Raw genomic sequence first — 23,299 nt, forward strand, 5'->3', positions numbered from 1 at the left:
CTATATGATTGTGGAGAGATACATTCACCCTTCCACTTCAGATACATATAATAAAAATGAAATAGGTGGACATCTATAGGCTACAGAAACAAATAAATTACATTTATAAAGGGCAAACCCGTGTTGATAGAAATGCTGTACGTGTCTAGGTAGAACATGCAGTGATTTTAAAAGATGTTAGTAAGCGAGTAGGAGTAGCTTATCTTATGCTTGACAATGATCCTTGCACAACCGAACAGTAGACTACATATTATTTACTGTACTGTCTTTACAGCCGGACATCCGCAGTGACGCTCACGGTTTTTCCTCCTTGAATTTAAATTTGGTTCAGTGATTGACAAGGTCCTATTCAAATAAAACATCCCTTGGAAAGCCTGAACACTTTTTTTTCGAGCCCTGCATGGGAGGCGTGGAGCTCTCACTTTTGACATTCTCCCTGCAGTAGCTGTTCCTCAAGGCAGACTGGCGAACTCTAATGACATCACCCAGCCACTGAATGGGGGAAGTTCGCGTTTAAAGACAGAAGAAAACGCTTTCTGTGAGTGAGCTATGTTTTAATACACGAAGACGTGTTCGGACGCATCGATTTAATTGGAGCATAAAATCAGCTCTAAACCAGACAATGTCTTGCTAAATTCCGTGGGAATAGGTTGTTTTCAAAACATCTGAGTTCACCACATCGTCAAAAGGCCCCCCTCAGTAACGTCAGTTTAGGTTGAAGCGCACAACTCCCGGGAACCGTATTCCTGATGGCTGTTTGAACGCTTGCTTTCTGGGACAGAGCGGGAAAGGAAGCAAGGGGAGACGGCATTCTCTGGACTTGATTTCTCGCCTATGGACGACAGCAGTCCCCTTTCTCCAAAGGCAAATGCTTTCAGTATTGCCTCTCTGATTTCAGCTACAGAGCAAGCAGGAAACGCCACTTTTGACAAACCTAGCACTGACCTGGACAAGCACGACCAAGAAACCTGCCACAGATCCTTTAAAATGCATTACAGTACTGTCACAAGGGAGATGGAAGGTATGGACTCACTCTTGTCAATGATCTAGCACAACTCATATCATGATAGCCATGCGTTCTCATCATAGTGCAGGCAATGGTAGGGAGCATTTCAAACGTCACGTATGAAACCCTGAAAAATGTACATTAAAGACGTACCACTTACACGAGGAACAGTTAAATGTAGCCTAGTATGTGTATTCTAATCAATTGCTGCATATAATAGCCTAATACGTAAGTGTTGACTGTAAAGTAACTGTCGATGTGTTTTTGGCTAAAACAGTTTGGCACAGTAGAAAGTCTTAGCATTTCAGGGAATAAATCCTCAAACTCGCGCAAACCACACAGTTGGAAAACGTTGTACATCATTAGAAAGAAGAAGACTGCTCAGGACAGAGAGGTTAAGCGTAAATCGATCTTCAAAATCCATAACAACACATCCTTATAGGCGAGCTCTGGCGGTGCCGATCCACGTATGAGTTGTACGGACGAAGACATGTGGGATAGCAGTCTGTATTAGACAGATGGCAAAAATGTCGATAACATGGAAGTACGCTACTAAACATTGTCTAGCCTATGTCTATAGTTTCTCCCTGCAACAACCTCAGGAACGCAAACGTATTCTTGGATAACAACAGTTGAGAGCGTAAAAACATGTGTTTGTTAGTTCATGCAGAGTAGGTGTTTGTTTACCGTGCTAAAAGTTTACACTCCGTTGTGCCAGCTACCCATTCTATTGTTAGAGGAGGGCGATGTGGGCGATACCCTTATCCAAAAGTAAATGGGTGCCGGAAAGCCCATTAAAAGGGGCGCACTTCTCTGTCAATCAGTCTCGTCCTAAGGCGAGGAAAGGCACATTACCTGCAGTTCCTTATCTAAATAGAAATAAGAACCGGTTTTATCGTGAAGGGGAGGCCCTATGACAGAGATAAGAAGAACGTCTGGATTGCAGCTTAGCACAGAGCAGTAGTAGTACTGAGAGGAGGCCGCTTGGAATACATCTGAACGCAATCACACGACAACAACTGACTCCATACCCTTAAACTCGAGTCTTCATTCTGTGATTTAAATTCGAATGCGCATAGGATACGACATTTAAACGAAAGGAGGATAACTTCGAACGATTAACTTTGAAGATTTTTTTTTTTAATTTTGGGGCACTTTGGTCACGTATTCTTGCGCAGGGACTGTGTTAACGTATGCACAGAGGGAAGATTTTATATTAGCGCTATCACACTGGATGAACTGAATGGACTAAAGAAAAATACTTTTGATGCCTCACACGGAACGCGTTTCAAAGAACCCTTTCACTTTGAGAGGACTCTGTGAAACTTAATTTTTATCTTGATAACGTGTCAACTGTATAGTGTTGTTTTGCATTCAAGGCTGCAGCGCACATTGTAAATCCAGTTTTTGGAATGATTTCAGCAATATCCAGTCCGTGGCTGACGCAGCTGTCCCATTTTTGCGATGTTGCAGCCTTCACGACCAGCAGCCTGAGCAGTCTCAATACGCCAGGGAGCTATCATCTCTCGCCTTCCCCTGGGGACCCGTACAGCCAGCATGACACCCACTTTGAGCCTTGCCCGGCGGCCCAACATAGCTACAACTACACGGGGTCGAACCCAGCCCAGGCCCAACAGGGCGATACTGGGACTTCGAACTGTTCCTCGTCGTCCTCGAACTCAACGCCGAACAAGTCGCTGGTGAAAAAGAATCCTAAAGTGGCCAACATTAACGTTCAGCTGGAGATGAAAGCTCTATGGGATGAATTCAATCAGCTTGGAACTGAGATGATTGTAACCAAAGCTGGCAGGTAAATAAATTATTTTTATAGCATTTATTTTATTTTATGAATGTTTAATGGAAATGAACCACGCTGAATACAAGTGTTATTAAGCTCTGAGTATAATTGCGAGTGTAGCCTATACAATGTGTGATATTAAACAGTCAATATATTTGAGTAATAATTTACATGCTTATCGTAGCCTACTGTATTCCTCTACTTTCTATCAATTTTAAACACGATTACCAGCCCACCAGTCCACATTGAAAATAGTCGTTGGCCATTACATAGCCTTTCCTCAAAGATGTGTGCAAGGCCACACTTGTGGAATTCAGAAAACTGATCCAAATCATTGGCCTCCATAAGGCCAAGTCTCTGTAATGGGACGAATGAGCAGTAAATTAACCTAATAATAATCTAAATAACCTAAAGCAAACCACTATTTATTCAGAAGCAGTAGCCTCTGTGGCTAGGTGAAAGTATTTAGGATTGTTAAAATATGAATTTGACAAGCGTACATGTGTGTTCGTCACAACAGCTATTTAAACAACATACTATGCTCCATAACCTATTTGAATTACATGACACATGACATATGGTCATTGTAATATTTATTGACCTCTAGACTACACGTGTAGCATAATCTCTTCAGGGCAGTTGTTTTTCCATTCAGAATCCCAGTGTATTAAACAAGGACATGGCATTGTTCCAAGTAGTGTTTGTTTTTAAGAACGATTTATTCTTTCTGGATGTAATGAGAAGCCTGTTTGATCTTATGCATAGAGTAAACATAAGTCTGCATCTTTTTCTTGATCTCAATAATGCAATAATAATCTTGACTGTGTGCAACACCAAATGATCCAGCCAGTGAAGATTTTCTCATATTGTGTTTAGCTCAAAGTTTTAAAAATTACAAGATTTTTTTAATAGTAGCAGTTTGTTTTGCACGCCATAACCTGTAGTTCCTATGCTTGATCCATTTCTGTGGGGTTTTCACTGTAGGCTATCAGTCATTATGCGTCAGATTTTCCAATCTAACGTTTAAGTTGTCTTTCTTACGGTCCGCTTTTGAATTTAATGTTTTTGTAGAAGCTATTTCCTTTGCATTTAATTACATCTTATATTCTCAAAATGCGGCCTTGGTTCCCGCCGTAGGAAAACAACAGAGTGCGCCTTTCTTATTTTCAATGGACCCTCCAAATAAAGAATACAGTCACATAAAAGTGCATAATTTTATGTAGGTAAGGGATAAAACCTCATTTGGAGTAGGACCACAGTATTTTCCAAAATGTCTGTCTCCGTTGTAGTGTCCATTAATGCAGTCGCCAATCCTGCAGATTTGATGATAAGCAAACTGTATTTTCATCAGGTAGCCTATCATACATTAGTAATCAATATTTAATTTATTTATCTGGCGTTCACAGAAGTTAATGCTTATATGTTGCAGGCTTTCGTCCTTTATTTATCAATGGTCATATTATGCTGTGCTCTGTGAAGTTGTTAGCACCCGGCACACTGAAGCTTTGGGTGCAGGCTACTGGGAGGCCTGTAAGCCTTTTGAAATTGTGATTACATAAATCGCTTACTATGGTAGCAAAACTGTTCTCTAAAGCCGTATCAAAATGATGTGTATGTGGTCGCATAGGTCTAATTTTGTTCAGCATACTGTGTTTTTGTCAGAGGCTTTATGTAGTCTCTTACACTGCATACGCCTGTCCACGCTCGTTTGTAAAATCCCCAAGCTATAAACGAGAATAAAAAGTTGTTTTGCTCAGATCGTCTTACAAGGAAGAGGCATATTCTAATGCATTTTTCAGGAATCGGATTGTAAAACAGCCAACATTCATCCTTAGCATTTATTTAAAAAATATCCCCAGAGTTACAGTTTTGACCAAATGAATGGTCCAAACCGCCAGATAAAAGATGCATTGAGGCATTCAGACCATTTTTTTGTTTGCGTGGTCCTTTCCATGGAGAGGCCGGGGAGATAATTTGACACGTGGAAGAGGCTCACACCATACATGGAATAGGGAAAACACTTTAGATGATACTTCAGCCTCACCTAGCCACGGCTCCTGAAGAGACACTGACATTAATTGAGCGACAGTCTTGGGATCACTTTCACTTGTCGAACGTGTGGAACAGTTTCTTTGCAATTAAGTAATTAATTGGGGGAAGACGTCTGAAGCGGCCTAAATTAAGGACTAAGACACACCTTATTATTGAGATGCTTCACATGCTCCATGTACGTGTGTGTGTGTGCGCGCGCGCGCGCGTGCGTGCGTGTGTGTGTGTGTGTGTGTGTGTGTGTGTGTGTGTGTTCACGTGCGTAATGCGTGCGTAAATATGCGACAATAAGATTCAGTCAAAATGCCATTCTAAATGATCAACCACCATATGAACCTTTAGCACCTAGTGTTACTAGACTAAATATGTGAACTCAGGCCTAGTTTTGACTATAGCGTATCATATGTTTTTTTTAGTCACGTTGGCCTGATTATTTCAGAGTAGACGCACACACAGAATTTTCAGGAATTACTTAGTAATAAGTAAACTCCCATATTGAGTTTTTTTGTAGTTTTGGATATTTGTAATCACTTCACACATTTTTAACTCTTTACATTTCTGTGAGGGATGTTTATGCATGTGATATATATGTGTGTATGTGTGTTTTTTGTGTTATGGTTGTCTAAGCTACTGGATGCTTATTTCTATCTATCTATCTATCTATCTATCTATCTTTCTATCTATGCTACTGAACCACCTCAAACGAATGCTTTTATTCCCTAGGCGAATGTTTCCAACGTTTCAAGTCAAAATATTCGGAATGGACCCCATGGCAGACTACATGCTTCTAATGGATTTCCTACCGGTCGACGATAAAAGATACAGGTAGGCCTAAATAATGTAGTTCAATGGTCAGGCCTACAACACTAAACAATTGTTGCCTGATAGGCCATCCATAGACTGTATTAACACTTAAATTGAAACTGACTATAAATGCTATCCTTCCCAGTCAGCAATGAAAGCAATGTTTTAAGCCGTGACGTCTGTTAACATGGTACTCTTTCGTCGTGTTTTCTTCCAAAGGTATGCTTTCCACAGCTCATCGTGGCTGGTTGCTGGCAAAGCGGACCCCGCAACTCCCGGCAGAGTCCATTACCATCCCGATTCCCCTGCCAAAGGCGCACAATGGATGAAACAAATAGTTTCATTTGATAAATTAAAGCTTACCAATAATTTACTGGATGACAATGGACATGTAAGTATAAATGCTCAATTGGGCTTGATCCATTACTGGCCACAAATCATTTGGGGAACTTTGCAGGGACGCATAATTAAAATGGTGTCCATCCTGCTTCCTTATAAAGGCGCATGTGCGTAAATAAAAAAAATACGACAATATAGTATCTTATTTTTGTGGAATATGTACAAACAGAAGTCATCTTAAAACATTAATAGACTAAAAACCCTGTTTGCTATTTCAAATAAATGGAATTGAAATGCATACGTTTGATATAATTTGCTGCAACTTGAAAAGCTGCCATGAATGTATAAGTTTAACTTAAGCATGAGAATCAAGGAATCGATATTTGACTAGTCACTATGGTCTAGCTGGTGCAGGGCATTGAGATTAATGTGACATTGAAGTTAATAGCCTACTGCAAGTCTGACATACAATATTAATGTTTTTTAGTATATAACTTTAAAATTGTCTGTTCATTTTTATTTTTGCAGATAATTCTAAACTCAATGCATAGATACCAGCCTCGATTCCACGTGGTTTATGTCGATCCTCGAAAAGACAGTGAGAAGTATGCTGAGGAGAATTACAAGACCTTTGTTTTTGAGGAGACACGATTCACCGCCGTTACAGCATACCAAAACCACAGGGTGAGTCACGATTACATCTTTCATTGTACTTCTGGGCAACTTTTGTTTAGATATAAAAAATAATTGTGGTGAATTCATCTGCGTTTAATGAGTGCCTCTCCCTACTGGTGGGGTAGTGTTTATTTTGTTGTCTAGTTTAGTTGTTGCTTTACTTTGCTTACATTAGCCTATTGGCGTGGGACACTGTAGCTTAATAACAGTCGTTGGAATGTAAGAGGGATGAAAAAGAAAAAATGCTAATTGATGGCGAGGGCTTTGGTTAGTAGCTTATTTGCTCCGGAACAAATTTCCGTCTAAAAGAGATGAACGCTCCCAGCTACACACGCTGTTTTCGGACAAATTTGTAGTGCTTTGTCAATTGTTATTACAAATGTTATAACTAATTGCATAAGTGAAATAGCATAGAAAATTCGATTAAAAGAAGAAAAGTCCCCACAAAGACTTTTGGATTTGTGTGCGTGATATTGACGAGATTGGGTTTTCATTTAAATATGTGTCATGTCAGTGATGCCTCTGCACAGCTGTCTTTTTCTCTTTTTTTTCTTTCCCGGTCTGTTCCTGCTCTGTCTTCTATCAGTTTGACCTCACGGTCTCAATTCCTCGTCGAGGGGTTCAGCATTTGTTTTTCCAATCACTCCGGTGAATAACCACCATAAAGTATAATTTAATTTGGGGATGCTCCGCACATTAAATTGAAATAGACAGCTGTTTTTTAAGATCACTGTCAAGACTAGTCGGAGTTTGATGAATTTAAGTCTTTTATACCTAATTCATGTGATCATGGCTTTTAGGATCAAGTGTAAAATGTCAGTTTGTAAGCCTTGAGCCAAGCAGAAACATTCCGGGAAATAGGCTACTTGAGAATGCCTTGGATGGCTTTCATATTGGAAAGGTGTCCAAATTGCTGTTTTTTTTTCTAAAAGGAAGGCAACACGTTTTAAATTATATTGTAGAGGATCATTGTCACGTGACCTCAATCGGGGTAACGGAGTGCTTGTGACGGAGTTGGTCATGGTTTTATGTTTGTAAGAATGATTGGTATTTTATTATTTAGCTGAAATTACTTGATGTTTTCATAAGATAATGCTTGGGAACATAATTATAAAGAACATTATTTTGTATTGTTACAGATTACTCAGCTAAAAATAGCCAGCAATCCTTTTGCAAAGGGTTTCAGGGACTGTGATCCAGAGGACTGGTGAGTGCATACTAATAAATTATTATATTATTACTATTGTAACTTCTATCGTTATTTTTTTGCAATTGTGAAATATATTTACATTTATATTCAAATAATTACAAATACTTGACTAATTCTGTTAAGAATTGGTAGGACTATATTGTTATTATTACAACAGGAATGCACCGACTAATAATCTAACCATGACAGAATGCACCACGATGTGCTCTGATTGGTTTGATCTCACTCGTGACTGGATAAAAATGCATCCCAATGTATTCTGATTGATTTAGGCCCAGGAACCACAGGCCTGGTTCTCTGCCAATTATGAGTGCCTTTGCCAGGACAAGAAATCCAATGTCATCTCCTCCCCAGCAAAATGGCACAGAAAAAGGTCTGTATAAAAAAGGTGATGTATGCTGCGGATATAACTACATACACTGCATATAGCCATTACATAATTTTAGTAATTGAAATTTATTTTTTTAGTAATTTGGATATCAGAAAAACATTTTCCATGAACCATTTCCCCACCATTAACACATATTAGCAGTCTTCAAAAAACAGTGAAGACATAGCTATACTTCAGCTGAGTGGAGGCACTGAAATATATAACTAATAATAACTAATAACTAATAATTAGGGTACCGTTAATGAGGTTGTACTTAACATGTTGATGTAACTGTTGCTCTGTAGCTGAAATGTTATTATATTGCTGTAAGTCACCTTGGATAAAACGCGTCTGCCAAATGAATACATGTAAATGTAATACAATTAACATGATCTACCAATTAGCTCTGAGTAGATAAAAAAAGATTATGTAAAATGCTCTGTCTAAATGTCATGTCCTTTCTCAACCAGAAGACAGGCGGGAATATGACCGCGACCCCACGGGCACGCCGATCCATGGAGACCCGGCGCACCAGCTGATGTCCCGTGTCCTGAGTCCTGCCTTGCCCGTGCCCGGCGGACTCCACGCCGTGCCCCTGACCGCCGGCCCACGCAGCCCGCCCCATGAACTGCGCCTCGAGGGCCACCCCCAGCCACCAGACACGCTACACCACCACCCCTACAAGTACCCCACCACCTACGAACACTACCTGGGGGCCAAGGCCAGGCCATCGCCCTACCCCATACCCAGCATTCGTGGCCACGGATACCACCACCACATGAACCCCTCGGCAGCTAACATGTACTCAGCCACCAACGCCCCGGCCAACTACGATTACGGCCCCCGATAATGGCTCACCCCTGCCCTGTGGCTGTGCGGCAACCACACACACACTCACACACACACACACACACACACACACACACACACACACACACACACACACACACACACACACACACACACACACAACGAGCTATGGAAACTTGAGCAGTGGCAATCTAGCAAGCCAGCAGGAAAAGAAGTACAATTAAAAGAGCCCTATGGCACGCGTTGCTGTGAGACTGTGGTGGCATGTCGTACCCCACCCCACCCCCACCCCAAAACTCTCCTCCTGCACAGGATACTTCAGATGGAACCGACGCTGCCGTATTTATTGAAAAGGGGAACCGCTCTTTTTGTAGGCGATGAGAACCGGTTCCCCGGACACACGTGAGGGCTTTGAACGGTCCTGTGAGGTTTGAACCGTGACAGCTCCAAGCCGGGGCGGACAGACTCTGCTGTCGGTGACGGCGAAGGATAAGCCCCACTACACCAGCAGGGTGCATTATCACAGACTGGAACTGAATTTTGTGTTGAATGCACTTTTGTATTTTGTTGATTATTTTTTTGGGTGTTTTTAATTTTTTTGCTTTCAAAAAGCCATAAATTATATACTCTCGAGTCCATCAAGCTTCTAGATAAAGGACATATTTGCATGTTGCGCTCATCTGAAGGTGTTGAAATACCCTAAAATGTTTTTTGTTTGAAAAGGAATATTTTTGTGAAATGCTAGAACACCATCAGCAGTCCCGAGAAGCTTGGCTACCATGGCACTGACTTACAGCAGTTCTAAATGAATAGACAAAGTGACCTTGCTGTACCTGTAAAATAAACATTAAATTCTTTACAGTAAACACCATTTTCCATCAGCTCTTTTCTGTCAGCAGCCATTTTCTTCTTAAAAAAAAAGGATGAAATGGTGTCTCCTGGCCTGCCTTCAGCCAGTGTAAGCCAGTTTCAACCTGAGAAGGCAGCTTTCCAATACAAAGAATTGAATGAAATGATGTGCCCTTGCACTAATTATTGAACAAGGTGTTATATATGATAACCATTTTCACCAGTATAATTAAATATTCATAACACTTGTGTCATACTGTCCTAAACATTAATCTGTATTGCAATGATAAACATCAAGTCATATGTGTGCTTGCTACTGTGCGAGTGTGCACATGCAAATGCGTGCGTTTGTGTGTGTGTGTGTGTGTGTGTGTGTGTGTGTGTGTGTGTGTGTGTGTGTGTGCGCGCGTACGCCCGCGTTTGCATGGTATCAGCTAAATAACAAATAACTAAACTGTTGCATTATAAAGTCTTAGAAATTACTTTTAAGATGTACAATGCTCTACTACGGATGCAAATGCAGAAAGAGGGACTTATCTAGTAGCATAGACGTCAACCCTAAATTAAGGCCAACATTTACTGGACAACATATTTTGTAATTTTTATTTTTCTCGTTTGTTTTTAAGGTCTGAAACATTAAATGACCGATACTTATCTGTAGACTATCAGAATATTGTGCTGCGTATCTCATATAGACACAATTTAACTTACAATCAATAGCTTGACTTTTTTTCTGAAGAAAAACGTAATTTTGTCATCGCATTGCTTAGACAGGCATACATTGTTTGCCCATGAACTCCTCTTTCCTCAGAAGGACGGAAACAGGACAGTGTATAGATAAATCTTCCATTGATACCCAAAGGTCACAGTTAGAACACCTACATCATGTCGGTATTTGAATTTTTTTCTTTTTTTTTAGAAAACGATGTTTCAAGGCTATCCTCATCTTGAAATAATACATGATCTGTCATTGTCGATAAAAAAGCGGAAATGCCATACATAATTCATAGAGAAGCCATTTGAATGGCCTTTCCTCTCTAATATGTTGAAGGTAGTCCCAAGGTGGCGGAACAGGACGCTGCGTCCCAGTTGACCTCTAGCGGTTAAGGTATCAGAGGTTAAACAATGTTTCCAGCAATTTAAGTGACAACTAATTGATCATATAATTTTTGTTTTGGTACGACTGACCCCCCGACATGCAGCGGAACACGTGTGGCATTCATGTGCCCCATCTGACAATTGCTAACCCTAGGATTTCAGAATTGTGTCGATTACAATTATATTTTTATATTTATAACAATATATTATTATTATTATTATTATTATTATTATTATTATCTTAATATCTCTAGATTAAGATGGGTACGTGCTGTAACCAAATCTGTGGCTAAATCCCCGTATAGTTACTGATATTCATAGTTCCTGTGCGATCCCAGCAGGAAGAGCCAGTTGAGAGGCTTGGGGCTCCCTTCGCGTGAGCAGAAACGCCGGCTGTTCCTAATGAGAACTGGCCGCTCAGGAAGGCGAGGACACCGAGACCCACGACTCTTCCGTTAGGTTGAGCCAGCTGTGTTTATCCTCGCTGCGTTTCTCATTGATGTGGGGCCAGCGGTCGCCCAACCTGTGTCGCCCTCTGACAAGGATGGCAAGCGGAAAGACCAACAGGTGAAGACAGGTCCTTGGCCATCAATGTGCCGACTCACCGCCAGTTTCTCACAACAAAGCAGCGCCTGAAATGAGTTATTTGTGTGGTTCAAGCCAGTCATGTAATTTCAAAAGTTCAAAAATAAATCTGCGTGAGAAATGAGTTCTGAGTTTGATGAAAAGTCACAAGTCTCTTTTGAAAGCGCGCGCTAGGACGAAATGTTTAGGCCTAGTTCGTCTCCCTTGAAAGTAGAAATAGGCCTACCCACTGGTTCAACGGGCTACTTAATAAACTCTAAATTTATTTGACAAATTTCCATAGCCTTATATATCCCAAATAAACCTACGAAGGATATGCGCTCTTGTTTTCTCCTAACACAATCCATCTGAATCCATCCTAACACAATCCATCAAGTCACCAATTCCACACCCTGGCGCGGATTCGGTCCTATTAAAGCACAAACTCCAGTATAGTTTGCCAGCACTTTAACGCACTTTACACTGTGGTAAGAGAAACACCTCTTGAACTAGGCCCACATTATCAGCATACAATAATAAACACCGACTCATCTTAGAAGGCTATTCAAAAAAACGACGCCAGCTGGAGGAACTAGCCTAAAAGGTAGGCCAATTCTGTTCGAATTGAGAGTGTAATAGCCTGGTCTTAATTATCCTACGACAATAAAGAAAAACATTACTACGCAATTGTGAAAATGGAAATAGTATAGTATATTTTTTGAAATTTTAGAGTTACTTTAAATATTATTTCAATATCTAATATTTATTAATTATTTTCGATTAATTCTATTTAATTCAATTCTATACAGGCATGTTACCGGTATTTTGCAGAGAATATGATCTTTTCTGTCTTAATTGGCTAGTTCATGATCCCAAAATGTTTGCAGACTACATTTATTCTCTAGCCTAGAATAAGATACATGAAGCCTAACCTAATTTCAATAACAATTAATGGGCAAGGCTTACTTTAAGTTATTTTTTTCCAACTAGTAAATATTCTTTGTGCACATCCCAAAATGACAGCTCACAAAACTATCTCCTTCAGTTAGGCAGGAAAGAGAAATGAATGATACGCGGTACTGCATCTGGAACATCTGTTGTGACAGGTCTTTCAGAGTTTGTTTTACCTTTTGTGTACATTTCTTCAGGCGCGGCCCGTCAGCTTGCCATATCTAGGGACAGACATTAAAAACAACAGAGATGGACTTACTGGAGGCGTTCACCTGAGTCTTACGCACGTGTTTCACATTTTCCTCAGCCTTTTCAGCGCGCCTAGGTACACACAGTTTATGTTCCGTTTGCTTCTGCTGATGGACATTTTATGCCGAATATAAAAACACATCACCACCAAGGCAAGCCCTAAAACATGAAGGACTTTCTTTAAAGGGGCAGTAGTAAAATATATGTAGCCAAACGACAATTCGTATTTATTCTACTTATTCACAGGCAGAAAAAAATGTAATTGAAGGTGAATTATAACTCAATTTATGTGATGTTGTTTAGTACAATGGTCAATCACGTTGTTAACCATTAACCCCAAAAAGACAGGGAATTAGCCTACATTCACTTCCATACACGCAAGGGGTGATGTATTTGGAAGGATGTGGCGTTTCAGAAGAAATCATGTGCACAGAAATGGCAGGGTAACCTCTGACCGCAAGAGCTCATGGTAAACACGCATTAGGTCATTAGACTCAAGAGCAGCTTTTCATGGACTTCCTAAATGATCTATCACCGTGATTTACACTATGCGCACAGAGATGCGCACTCGATTTATCACAAAATGGACGGAAGTCGCCCTATGTGGCTTTTGTTACCCGCTCAAAGTAAGACAGGGAGTTCGGAAACCATTACAGATAGGGGCAAAGAGAGAGAGGAAAACAAATATGCCACAGAGGTCATAAACTGAGGTGCTGAGGGGTCTCGGGTTGACAAGGATGGAGTCGGCGGTGGAAGATACGCTAATGAACTGTTTTGTCTTTCCTCCCTCGCTCTCCCATTTGTTCTGGATGAGTAGGGAACCTTTGATTTTCGCCTGGACTTCCTGTACAGTCTGACGGGATACTCCAGTCGGGAGAGACCCGAGAGACATTGGTCTTTATGAAGCAGAACGGCTGTTAGGCGTTTGAAGTCCTGCCATCCTCCTCCTGACACGCATGACAGCCAATATTGATTCTTGACATGGATGGAAATTATTATTATCATCATAATTATGATTACTATTATTATTATTATTATTATTGCAATTATCATTAGCACTAGTAGTAGCATAGACCTTGTAAAACATGCATATACTTCATGAAAGTGTAGTTACAAAAACATTGGCCTACACATTCTATTAGTTGGCTTCAATTCACCATGTCATCTTAAAGGTTAGGCAAAGGGTTGTCTTCAAAATAGCTCAGAGGAAGATTAAATAATAATAATCCAAAAAAGAAAATCAGTTAACAGAATATATTCAAACAAAATGCTAGAAAATTATATTTTGTCAAGTTTTAATTTACACCTCCCATACCTGTTTTGACAGTGAAAGTAAATACATTTAAACATCCAAAAAGTTAAGAAAACAGCTATGATGTGTCAATAATCACTGAAGACAACAGATGAAGTAAAAAATCTTTTGTTTTGACCATTTTTGCAGCAGGAATCACAAGTTAGAAACCCAGCCTTGTTTCTACAACAACAACACAGAAAAGACTGTCTACCTAACAGGAGGGAAAACTAAAGGTAAACTCCTCCAATGAATCTTGCTAACAAACAGCCTTGTCTCTGCTGTCCGTAGACCAGTGATTAACCCTGTGTGATGAATGCGGGCTGGGTCAGACTTGAGGGCAATGGTAAACTGAGGGGCTGGATTTGGGCTGGAGTGGGGGGTTGGGAACGCTGCAATACCCTTGGAACTCAGGTGCAACTTCAAGCTTGCTAAAGCAACTCTTGGAGCAGAAAAGCAAACAGCATGAGGGACTGGAGGAGAAAAAAAAGAGAAATACTTTGCACCAGTCAGATTAAAATATAACATTTTCACTAGCGCAGTGTTTGTTTTTAACACGGCAAATTGCAGGAGAGTACAGAGGTATAATTTTTACGTATTTAGTGCTTATTCTTGGATGGCTGACATGACCCTGGAGCGTGTTCCCAGAGAGGTCTGTGATAATCAGTGAATGGGAGTGTTTCATCTGGCGTCCAAAAACAAGAGATTATTCAGTCTGAGCTATATAAAAAAAAGAGTACCGTCATTGATAAAAAAGGAAAATTACAACGATGCTTCGAAAAGTAGTAAAGCTGGTTAACAACAACAAAGGAGACTCACTGATGCAAATTGATGAGCTTTGTCTGTAATGGTCTCTGCTAGTCTCACTGATGCAAACTGATGAGCTTTGTCTGTAATGGTCTCTGCTAGTCTCATTGATGCAAATTGATAAACTTTGCTTGTGATGTACTTGGCTAGTTTTGGTTGTATATGGACCAGATGCTGATGCGCTGGTCTTTGGAGCCTGCTGCCATCAGTCTCTTTGTGGGGTCAGCATGGTCAGAGAAGGTCACACTTAGCATCATGTCCGTGTGGCACTTGAGCACAGCGAGGGGTTTCAGCCTCTTCCAGCCAAACACACGGATCCGGTGGTCCCAGCCGGCAGCGGCCAGGATCTTACCGTCCCCACGGACCTGCAGCTGAGAGATGCCGGGGTTGAGCAGCTCCACGGACTCCTGCTGCTGTAGAGAGATGGGAATGTAAAGAGTCAGACTCAAAGTTGGATTTACAACACACACACACACACACACACACACACACACACACACACACACACACACACACACACACACACACACACACACACACACACACACACACACACACACACACACACAGAGTCCATGGTGGTTAGACATGTAAATCCTCTCAGGCATCAACATCCACCAAAGAGGAAGAAAATGATAACATTTCATAAATACAAGAATATATCTTTTAATAAGTTGTCAAAGCAGAAAATGTCTCAGTGCCGGATAGGAAAATCACTTTATCATTTTCTACAGGACAGAACCGACTCAATTAGCCTATCAAGGACAAGATTCCTGACAACCCACAACACATTAATCCAAGAATTACACTGATTATTAGCGCTGAATTATGATCAGAAGTAACACTACTGATATATAAGTTTGAAAACCATGTTTCTCTGGGAAAAAAAGCTTCTTAGCCGTCACCTACACATCAGTGAGTCTGTTGATTGAGGCCTAAATGAAGGACTAAATAGCTGTTGAACCTGGCAGAGGAAACTTGCGCTCGGCCCCAGAGACTCAATCATCAGGCCTAAAACATTTAGGCACGAGTGGGACGAGCTAGCGTTTCTCGGGCGACTATTTGGTTTGGAGTTAAAACGCGGTAATGGGCTGGCTGAGTTACCTTTGTCACTTTGCGTGTGCGCGTGAGAGAAAGCATGTGTGTGTGTGTGTATTTGCGCGTGTGTGTGTGTGTGTGTGTGTGTGTGAGAGAGAGAGAAAGAGACTGTTCTGCTGAAAATCTTTGTTTGCAGAACCCGTGTTGCTCTAAGCGCTCCTGATGAATTACATTTGCATTGAAAGGTCCGGTCAACAGAATAGGGGACCCAATAAATACACAGTTGTAACGCTTGCCTGCTAAAGATTACTGCTCTCTGGCCTTTTGCAGTGATCTACAGAGTCCTGGAGAGCACATCCATCTCCCTAATGGACAACATTGTGACATATTATAAAGTATTACTGAGATCATTATCTATGGCCATACTCCTGTGGACATTCCACAGATGGGTCCTCAAGAATTACAAGTGCCCTTACGTGTATGTGTGTGAATGTGTGTGTGTGTGTGTGTGTGTGTGTATGTCTGAGTGGAGTCCTTGAAAGAGTGTGTACTGTATGTGTGTGCACGTAGTGATTTAAAAAGTGTGTTTGTGTGTGTGTGTGTGTGTGTCTGCACTGGAAGCATCTGGTATGATGCAGAAATCAAACTGGACAGCGTAAAATCGACTTCATAGGCTGTGTCCTGCGAGACTAATGGCTGTTCGCAGGGGAAGACATTGAAGAATTTGTCCGCGTGCTCCTGTTCCGGACTGGAAAATCAGAGACATTTGCCGCTGCATGTGGAAGATATAAGCCAGGTATTCCCGAGCCCAGGCGGATAGAAGAATGTGTCAGTCGAAAGGCCCAGCACAAATGCAAGTTTAATTAAGAGAAAGGACCTGATGCCAGAGCAGGCAGGAATGATTCCTGCGCCATGATGCTGAGGAGTGAAGCGAAACGGAGAGAGTACAGAAAACAGCCTAATGTTTTCCTCAAGCACGACTTGAGTGACAGTGAGTGCGTGAGTGTGTGTGAGTGTGTGTGTGTGTGTGTGTGTGTGTGTGTGAGTGTGTGTGTGTGTGTGTGTGTGTGTGTGTGTGTGTGAGTGAGTGAGTGTGTGTGAGTGTGAGTGTGTGTGAGTGTGTGTGTGTGTGTGTGTGTGTGTGTGAGTGAGTGTGTGTGAGTGTGAGTGTGTGTGAGGGGGAGAGAGCAGCGTTGTTGCAGAACTGGGATGAGGAGAGAAAGATGAATCACTCAGCGAAGGAGCTGGTATGCTGGAAGCGAACGCCATCTGCTTTGCATTACGCAGCTGATAATGATAGGTTAATGTGTCTATTTTTGTTTGTTTTGCTTCCCTGAGTTTTGTGTCAGGGAAATGCATTAATTTCATTAAGGGTCTGCTCTTAAGCGATAAAAAACCAGTCCACCGTTGTTTACTTTGCGAGTGTTCCTCAAGTTGGAGTGCCGGCCAAAACTTTCTCCCTGTCGCTTCTGGAGGAGGATGTGGATGGTGGGGGCCGGGGGTGGGTGGAGGTGAAGGGTGGTCAGGAGACTCGGGGAGGACGACCTGGACTGCTGCTTTCTAGAACATTCTCAGGGAGACACTTCCTCGGGCCGTCGGCATCATTAGCCGCCGCTCCGTCATTAATAAAAGTGCGCGGGGCTCCCTCGTGGGAAACTCCACGCTCCGATCGCTCGCCTCGCCGACAATTAAGCTCCAGTCATCGTGCAGATCGCTCTTCGAGGGCTCCATCTGTCATTCTCCCTCTGTTTTAGTACTCCGATGGCGCCCCCGGGAAGAATGCACTGCCGCGAGGCCCCCTCGCGCTGTCGTCCGGCCAACACGGCCTCTCGGCGGTCCCGACTCGCTCTTGCTGTCTGCTGCCCGAGCTGGAGCTTCGCAGCTGGGAACCTACACAGTTCCCTGGGTTAGGCCTCAGGCCTCTCACTGGAGCCAATACAAACGGAGACAGAGAGAGAGAGAGAGAGAGAGAGAGAGAGAGAGAGAGAGAGAGAGAGAGAGAGACGGAGAGAGAAAGAGAAACGGAGAGAGAGAAACTTTCTTTTCCTGGCAGGCAAGACAAGGCCGGCCCGAGTGGCGGTGCGTTCAAAGGCAGGGAAGGAGGGAAGAAGGGAGGGAGCGAGGGAGGGAGGGAGAGCGATCGACTGGCAGGGTCTTCGCGTCAACGTAACGCAGCGTGCTCCGGCCGGGACCTGGCACGGAGGGCTGACTTCACACCGCCCCACTGAAAAGACCAATCATCACTTGTCCGCTCCAGCTTGTACGGCCGACGAGAAAGGAGCAAGAGGTGTCTCCCCGTCTCCCTGCCTCCTCCTCTCCTGTTGGGGTTTCTGACACCCCACCCCGCTCTACCCCACCCTCCTGTCTTGCACCCTAGCACCGAGATTACAGGCTTTTGTCACCTGGGCTGTCAAAATGCAGACAAGTGTGTGTGTGTGTGTGTGTGTGTGTGTGTGTGTGTATGTGTGAGTGAGAAAAAGAAGGTGCACTGCACATGTCAGAGAGAATAGAAACAACATACAAATGGCCAATAAGGAAACAGTGAAAACTTTCAATCCCAACATCCTGAGACATTTCTGCGGGACAATCGGAATGAGGAGCGGTGGTGGAGTGGGTGGAGGTTGGAGTGAATTTTCAACATCGTTAATTTATTCTTTCTATTTCACTTATTTTTTTGCCAATCGTCTTCACTCCACTCCATTTTCATTCCACATTATCCGTCCAGCGGGGCGGCCCTCTGACCCTCTGCTCGGCCGCGCTGACTGAGCGAGCATTCCTGCAGCGCCGCCGACACTGAGCAGGTACGTACGGCCCCCGCCGGGCCTGGCGGATGGACAGACAGATGGACGAATGCGGGGACGTTTCATAGCGCGAGCTGGAATGCCTGAGGGATGAGGGGCGGAGAGGCGGGGGAGATCCACCTGCGGGGAGCTGTCAGCGTAGCCTCAGACGGCGCTCGCTAGCAGCCATGCTTGATTTATCCTGCTAATCTCCCCCCAGCCTGCTCTCCCACTCCCCCTCTCCCTGCCAGCCCCTTAGTTCCTCTAGCTGACTCTCCGTCAGGCTCTCTCTCTCTCTCTCTCCCTCTCTCGCTCTCTCTCTTTCACCCTGTGTCTGACAAAAAATTACACCCAGTGAACCCTAGTTAGCGCTATTTTAAACGTTATCGGTAAACATTTTACTGGTACATGAACAGATTAAAAACGTACAGTACACAAACGTACACAAACACAATCATTCTCATACACAAAGCACATCCAATCATTCTTGCTCTGGTATACTTGCAGTTTACTACAGTTAACTAAATACAAACAGCAAGATTTTGAGGAGATACATTTGGAGTGAGAATAAAGACAAGATGACAAAGATGAAAAAAGAAATAACAAGAAAGAAATAGAAGGAAAGAAAAAAATCTACAAAGAAAGAGACAGAAGCAATGACAAAGCGAGAAATGTGTATAAGAGTGTGTGTGTCTGTGTGTGTGAATGAGTGGGGAAGGAACAGGGGTGTGTGTGTGTGTGTGTGTGGGGGGGGGGGGGGGGGTTGATGTGAGCTCTGGGGCCTCTGCCACTTCCAGCTCCTCAGCCTTTATTGTCGGCCCCTGCTGCGAGAGTGCTGTTCCTCTGGCTGCAGATGTGCCTGCTGTTTGCTTAGCAGCCTCGGAGATGGGCTGCTTTTATGAGCTCTCATGGGCAGAGCGTCCACGGCAACGGCAGCGCGCAGCCAGCAGCAGCAGCAGCCGCCACCCTCAGCGTCACTGAATGCCCCTGCTTCTACCAAGACCACACACACACGCTTGCACGCACGCGCGCACACACACACACACACACACACACTTGTACTTGTAAGCACACACACACACACACACACACACACACACACACACACACACACACACACACACACACACACACACACACACACACACACGGCTGTGGGAAGAGCAGGGGGTGGCTGTCTGGGCGTCACACTGCACTGCACGCTGGGATAATTTAAAACCCCCTGCTGGCTCCTTCTCCGGCTGCTTTCCCACCTCCATCTTCGTCCGACACACACATTAAATCAATTCTGCATGCGCAAAATAAACTAAACAAACTCGCGTTGCCTCGTCTTTTTCACAATATTGAATACAGAAAAAAAGATCTTTTTCCAGTAACATGGCAGACATACTTCCTTGCTAAAAAGGGACTGAGGAGAGTCGGGGGGGGGGGGGGACTGGGGGGGTTCGAGGAGGTTTGTGAATATTTCTAATTCATCCGTTCATTTGTAGAAGGCACTGGAAAGAATAATACCCGAGGCCTGAGCACAGGAGCAGTATATCAGGCTCCCCCTGAATCCCGGCTCTGTGTGAGACGCGGCCACAACAGAAACTGACACAACATACGGCTCTCAATGAGGCGCCCCCCTTCAGATGCGCCTGGCCGTTACGCAACGTGATGGATGGCCCCGGCTGCAGGGTACATTTGTTTCTTGTTGCTTTTTTCAAAGTGTTCTTTGATTATTCTGAAACTGTGAGTGTTGTGATGTTCCGAGAGAGACAGTGAGACAGAGAGACAGACAGAAAGAAAAAGAGAGAGAGAGAGAGAGAGAGAGAGAGAAAGAGAGAGAGAGAGAGAGAAAGAGAGAGAGAGAGGATGGTGGGAACGCTGTACCAGTGTTCTGGAAAATGGGAATGTGTGGGCGGCCTGGGACCAGAGCCCATTGTGACGACCAAGCCAGGCTGGGTCATGGCCCCCCCCCCCCCCCCTCCCCTTTGTGTGGTATGGCTGGGGTGCAAGGGGGGTTGTAAGTAGTGCCTTATATATAGGAAACTGGGGTACAATGTTCACCACAGGGCTCATATCCACAAAGTGGACACAGTAGTGGGTAAGGGGCTGGAGTGCCAATACATGGCAGGGATACACTACTCATTCCCAGCATGCTAGCTTGAGAGTACTTGAGACATGTTATCTGGGACTTATCTGTCCTCTGAGAGAGTGGACCACCCTGCAGCGAGGCCTGTCCCCTGTCACGAGCTGTCCATAAACCACAGCTGACTTGTTCAGTGTGGGTTTCTACAGGGTAGAGGTCTATTAATATGGCCAGTCAGTTTATCGATAGAAGCTCAACAGTAGACTGTCGAGACAGTCACATGGACCTTTTCCACATAGCTCAGTCTTCTCAATGCGCTGCCTTCACAGTGGTGGTGGTGGTGTTGTGGGTGCCGACGCAGGCAGGCAGCTGTTGCCACCACAGACCCATGACCCAATCTCAGTCCCAGCATGCCAAACCGAGCACAGCCACTGAACTTCTCACGTCTCATTTAATAGATACTCAACATCATCCCAGCTCTCAGAGCTTGTTATACACCAAATATGTCCATGTGCTACATACCCCACACTCCCTGGCTAAAAAGAGGTGTATCTCTCTCTCTCTCTCTCTCTCTTTCTGGTGGTTATTGAACTTCCCCCTTCAGTGAGAAGCGCTATATAAATGCAATATGTTGCTGTTGTTGCTGTTGTTGGTTGGCGTGAGGCCTTCCCTTACCTGTAGGTTCTGTTGGCCGTCCAGCGCCCAGGAGCGGATGGTGTTCTCGGCAGAGCCCGAGACGCCACGCTGCCGACCGGGGTCAAAGTCCAGGCACATGACGGGCTCCGGGTGGGCGCTCAGGCTGCTGAGGGGACGCCCCTGGGTCACATCCCACAGCAGGACCGAGCCGTCCTCGTAACCCGCCACCAGTAGAGGACCCTCGCCGGCATCTGGCTGCCCAGAGAAGAGGACAAGAGGGAACAGGAGGTAAGGAACAAGGGATGATAAATTAAAGAATAGAGGAAAGAGGCTACGTGAAAATAACAAAACATGTGGAAGGGATACAGAACACAGAGAGCACAGAAAAACAAGTGAGTAAGAACAGAGAGCAGGAAAGAATACAGAGAAAGAGAAAAACGAGGGAGCAAGACAGATAAAGGAAGAGACAAAGACACAGAGAAGGACCACAGAAGCCACAGAGCAGAGGTTATCACAGAGACTGAATGACAGAATCAGGGGGGATGGAGAGAGAGAGGGAGAGAGAGAGAGAGAGAGGGAGAGAGAGAGAAGTGGCAGAGGAAGGGGTTATCTGAGACAGAGCGCAGCGCCACACTCTGTGCTCCATTAATCAGCCTCTCCCGCTGGCAGCCTATTACAGCGCTCGTCACTTTACTCCTCATCTGTACGGCTCACGCCGTCGCCTCCACTCCCACTGCACCCTCTCTCTCGCTCTCACACACACACACACACACGCACGCACGCACGCACGCACGCAAAGAGTTGAATCCCAACACAAACATGGAGCCATGTACTCATCTAAACCCTACATGTATCAAAGGAACACAGACACACACACACACACACACACACAACAATGCACAAAACCTCAACACATATCCCCACATAGGCAAACAGATCAACTGAAGAGTCACACAAAGAAAACATGAACGGGTCACCCTCCTTGTGTATGTGTACATGAAAAGAGACACGCTCAGCACAGACAAATTAAACGGGGCCACTGTGCACACAGTTGTTTCTGTACAAACACAAGCCCGAGCACACACACACACACACACACACACACACACACACACACACACACACACACGTTCGCCCAGACCCAAAGCAGCTCTATTGTGCAAACAGAGTTTTGGAGCGTTCGCCTCAATATTGTCTCATAAACATGGCAGACATCGGCACAGTCACTGTGGTCCTAAAACACAGCGTTGGCACCATGGTGGCACCAGACACTGAAGGCCCATACACAAACAAATATCAAATATACATAAAACCATACACACACACACACACACACATACACTCTCTTATAACACACATAAACAATAACACACACCATCCAAACTTTTACACCCACCCACCACATGCCAACAGATACCCTCATGGTGGCACCAGCCACTCAAGGGTCATACACAAACAAATATACATAAAACCACACACACAAATATACAGTCACACACACACACACACACACACACACACACACACAAACTCAATGACCTTACATGCTCCTGGCTAATGCTACGGTGCGAGTGTGTGTTTACCGCCGAGACACTCGCCTGGCGAGCGCAAGGAGGGAAAGCCCTGCGCTGGGAAGCCCAGGTAGCGGCTGCAGCCTCGTAAATCACATTAGCAGATAAAGCCCGAACACGAAGGTGAGCTGATAAAAAACCCAAAAGTGTGCACGCGAGGCGCCATATATCAGCATGGCGCTGCAGGGGCCCTCCGCTCTGGCAGGGGTGAAGATTTACAGTGCTCACCCCTCCTCTCCTCTCCCTCCCCTCATCCCCCTCTCCACTCCTTCCCTCCTCTCTCCTCTCTGTCCTGCAGACTATACACTCACTCACGGGATGCCTGTGGGCCCT

The 23,299-nt window shown here is 44.1% G+C and overlaps 2 protein-coding genes across 14 annotated transcripts in view; one reads left to right on the forward strand and one right to left on the reverse strand.

Annotated features, from left to right (window-relative positions):
* The first annotated feature begins 545 nt into the window (after positions 1-545).
* On the forward strand, positions 546-9,927 carry tbx1 (T-box transcription factor 1). 8 transcript variants are annotated; one of them, XM_042099961.1, is made up of 8 exons: positions 546-1,021; positions 2,429-2,816; positions 5,577-5,678; positions 5,877-6,048; positions 6,525-6,680; positions 7,811-7,878; positions 8,154-8,269; positions 8,722-9,927. In XM_042099961.1, exons 1-8 carry the CDS (start codon positions 835-837, stop codon positions 9,099-9,101), a joined length of 1,569 nt encoding a protein of 522 aa, XP_041955895.1. In that variant the 5' UTR covers positions 546-834; the 3' UTR covers positions 9,102-9,927. The 8 variants fall into 8 exon arrangements, with proteins under 8 accessions (XP_041955895.1, XP_041955896.1, XP_041955897.1 ...); XM_042099962.1 differs by having other exon boundaries at positions 8,725-9,927; XM_042099963.1 differs by having other exon boundaries at positions 8,154-8,254.
* Positions 9,928-14,050: 4,123 nt separating this feature from the next.
* The window catches only part of gnb1l (guanine nucleotide binding protein (G protein), beta polypeptide 1-like), a 32,799-nt gene continuing 23,550 nt past the window's right edge, over positions 14,051-23,299 (reverse strand). For all 6 annotated transcript variants that reach the window (XM_042099973.1, XM_042099971.1, XM_042099978.1 and 3 more), the window contains exons 6-7: positions 21,435-21,650; positions 14,051-15,283 (exon numbers count right to left, since the gene is read on the reverse strand). In XM_042099973.1, coding sequence (XP_041955907.1) covers positions 15,017-15,283; positions 21,435-21,650 — 483 coding nt within the window. In that variant the 3' untranslated portion in view covers positions 14,051-15,016. The remainder of the gene's footprint in view (positions 15,284-21,434; positions 21,651-23,299) is intronic.

This window comes from Alosa sapidissima, chromosome 8 (genome assembly GCF_018492685.1).
Source record: "Alosa sapidissima isolate fAloSap1 chromosome 8, fAloSap1.pri, whole genome shotgun sequence".
NCBI classification, from domain to species: domain Eukaryota; kingdom Metazoa; phylum Chordata; class Actinopteri; order Clupeiformes; family Clupeidae; genus Alosa; species Alosa sapidissima.

Coding starts and splice junctions, on each gene's coding strand:
- tbx1 (XM_042099961.1), top strand. CDS start 835: ATGGACGACAGCAGTCCCCTTTCTCCAAAGGCAAATGCTTTCAGTATT. Junction 5,679..5,876: donor GTCGACGATAAAAGATACAG/GTAGGCCTAAAT, acceptor TTTCTTCCAAAG/GTATGCTTTCCACAGCTCAT. Junction 7,879..8,153: donor GACTGTGATCCAGAGGACTG/GTGAGTGCATAC, acceptor TGATTGATTTAG/GCCCAGGAACCACAGGCCTG.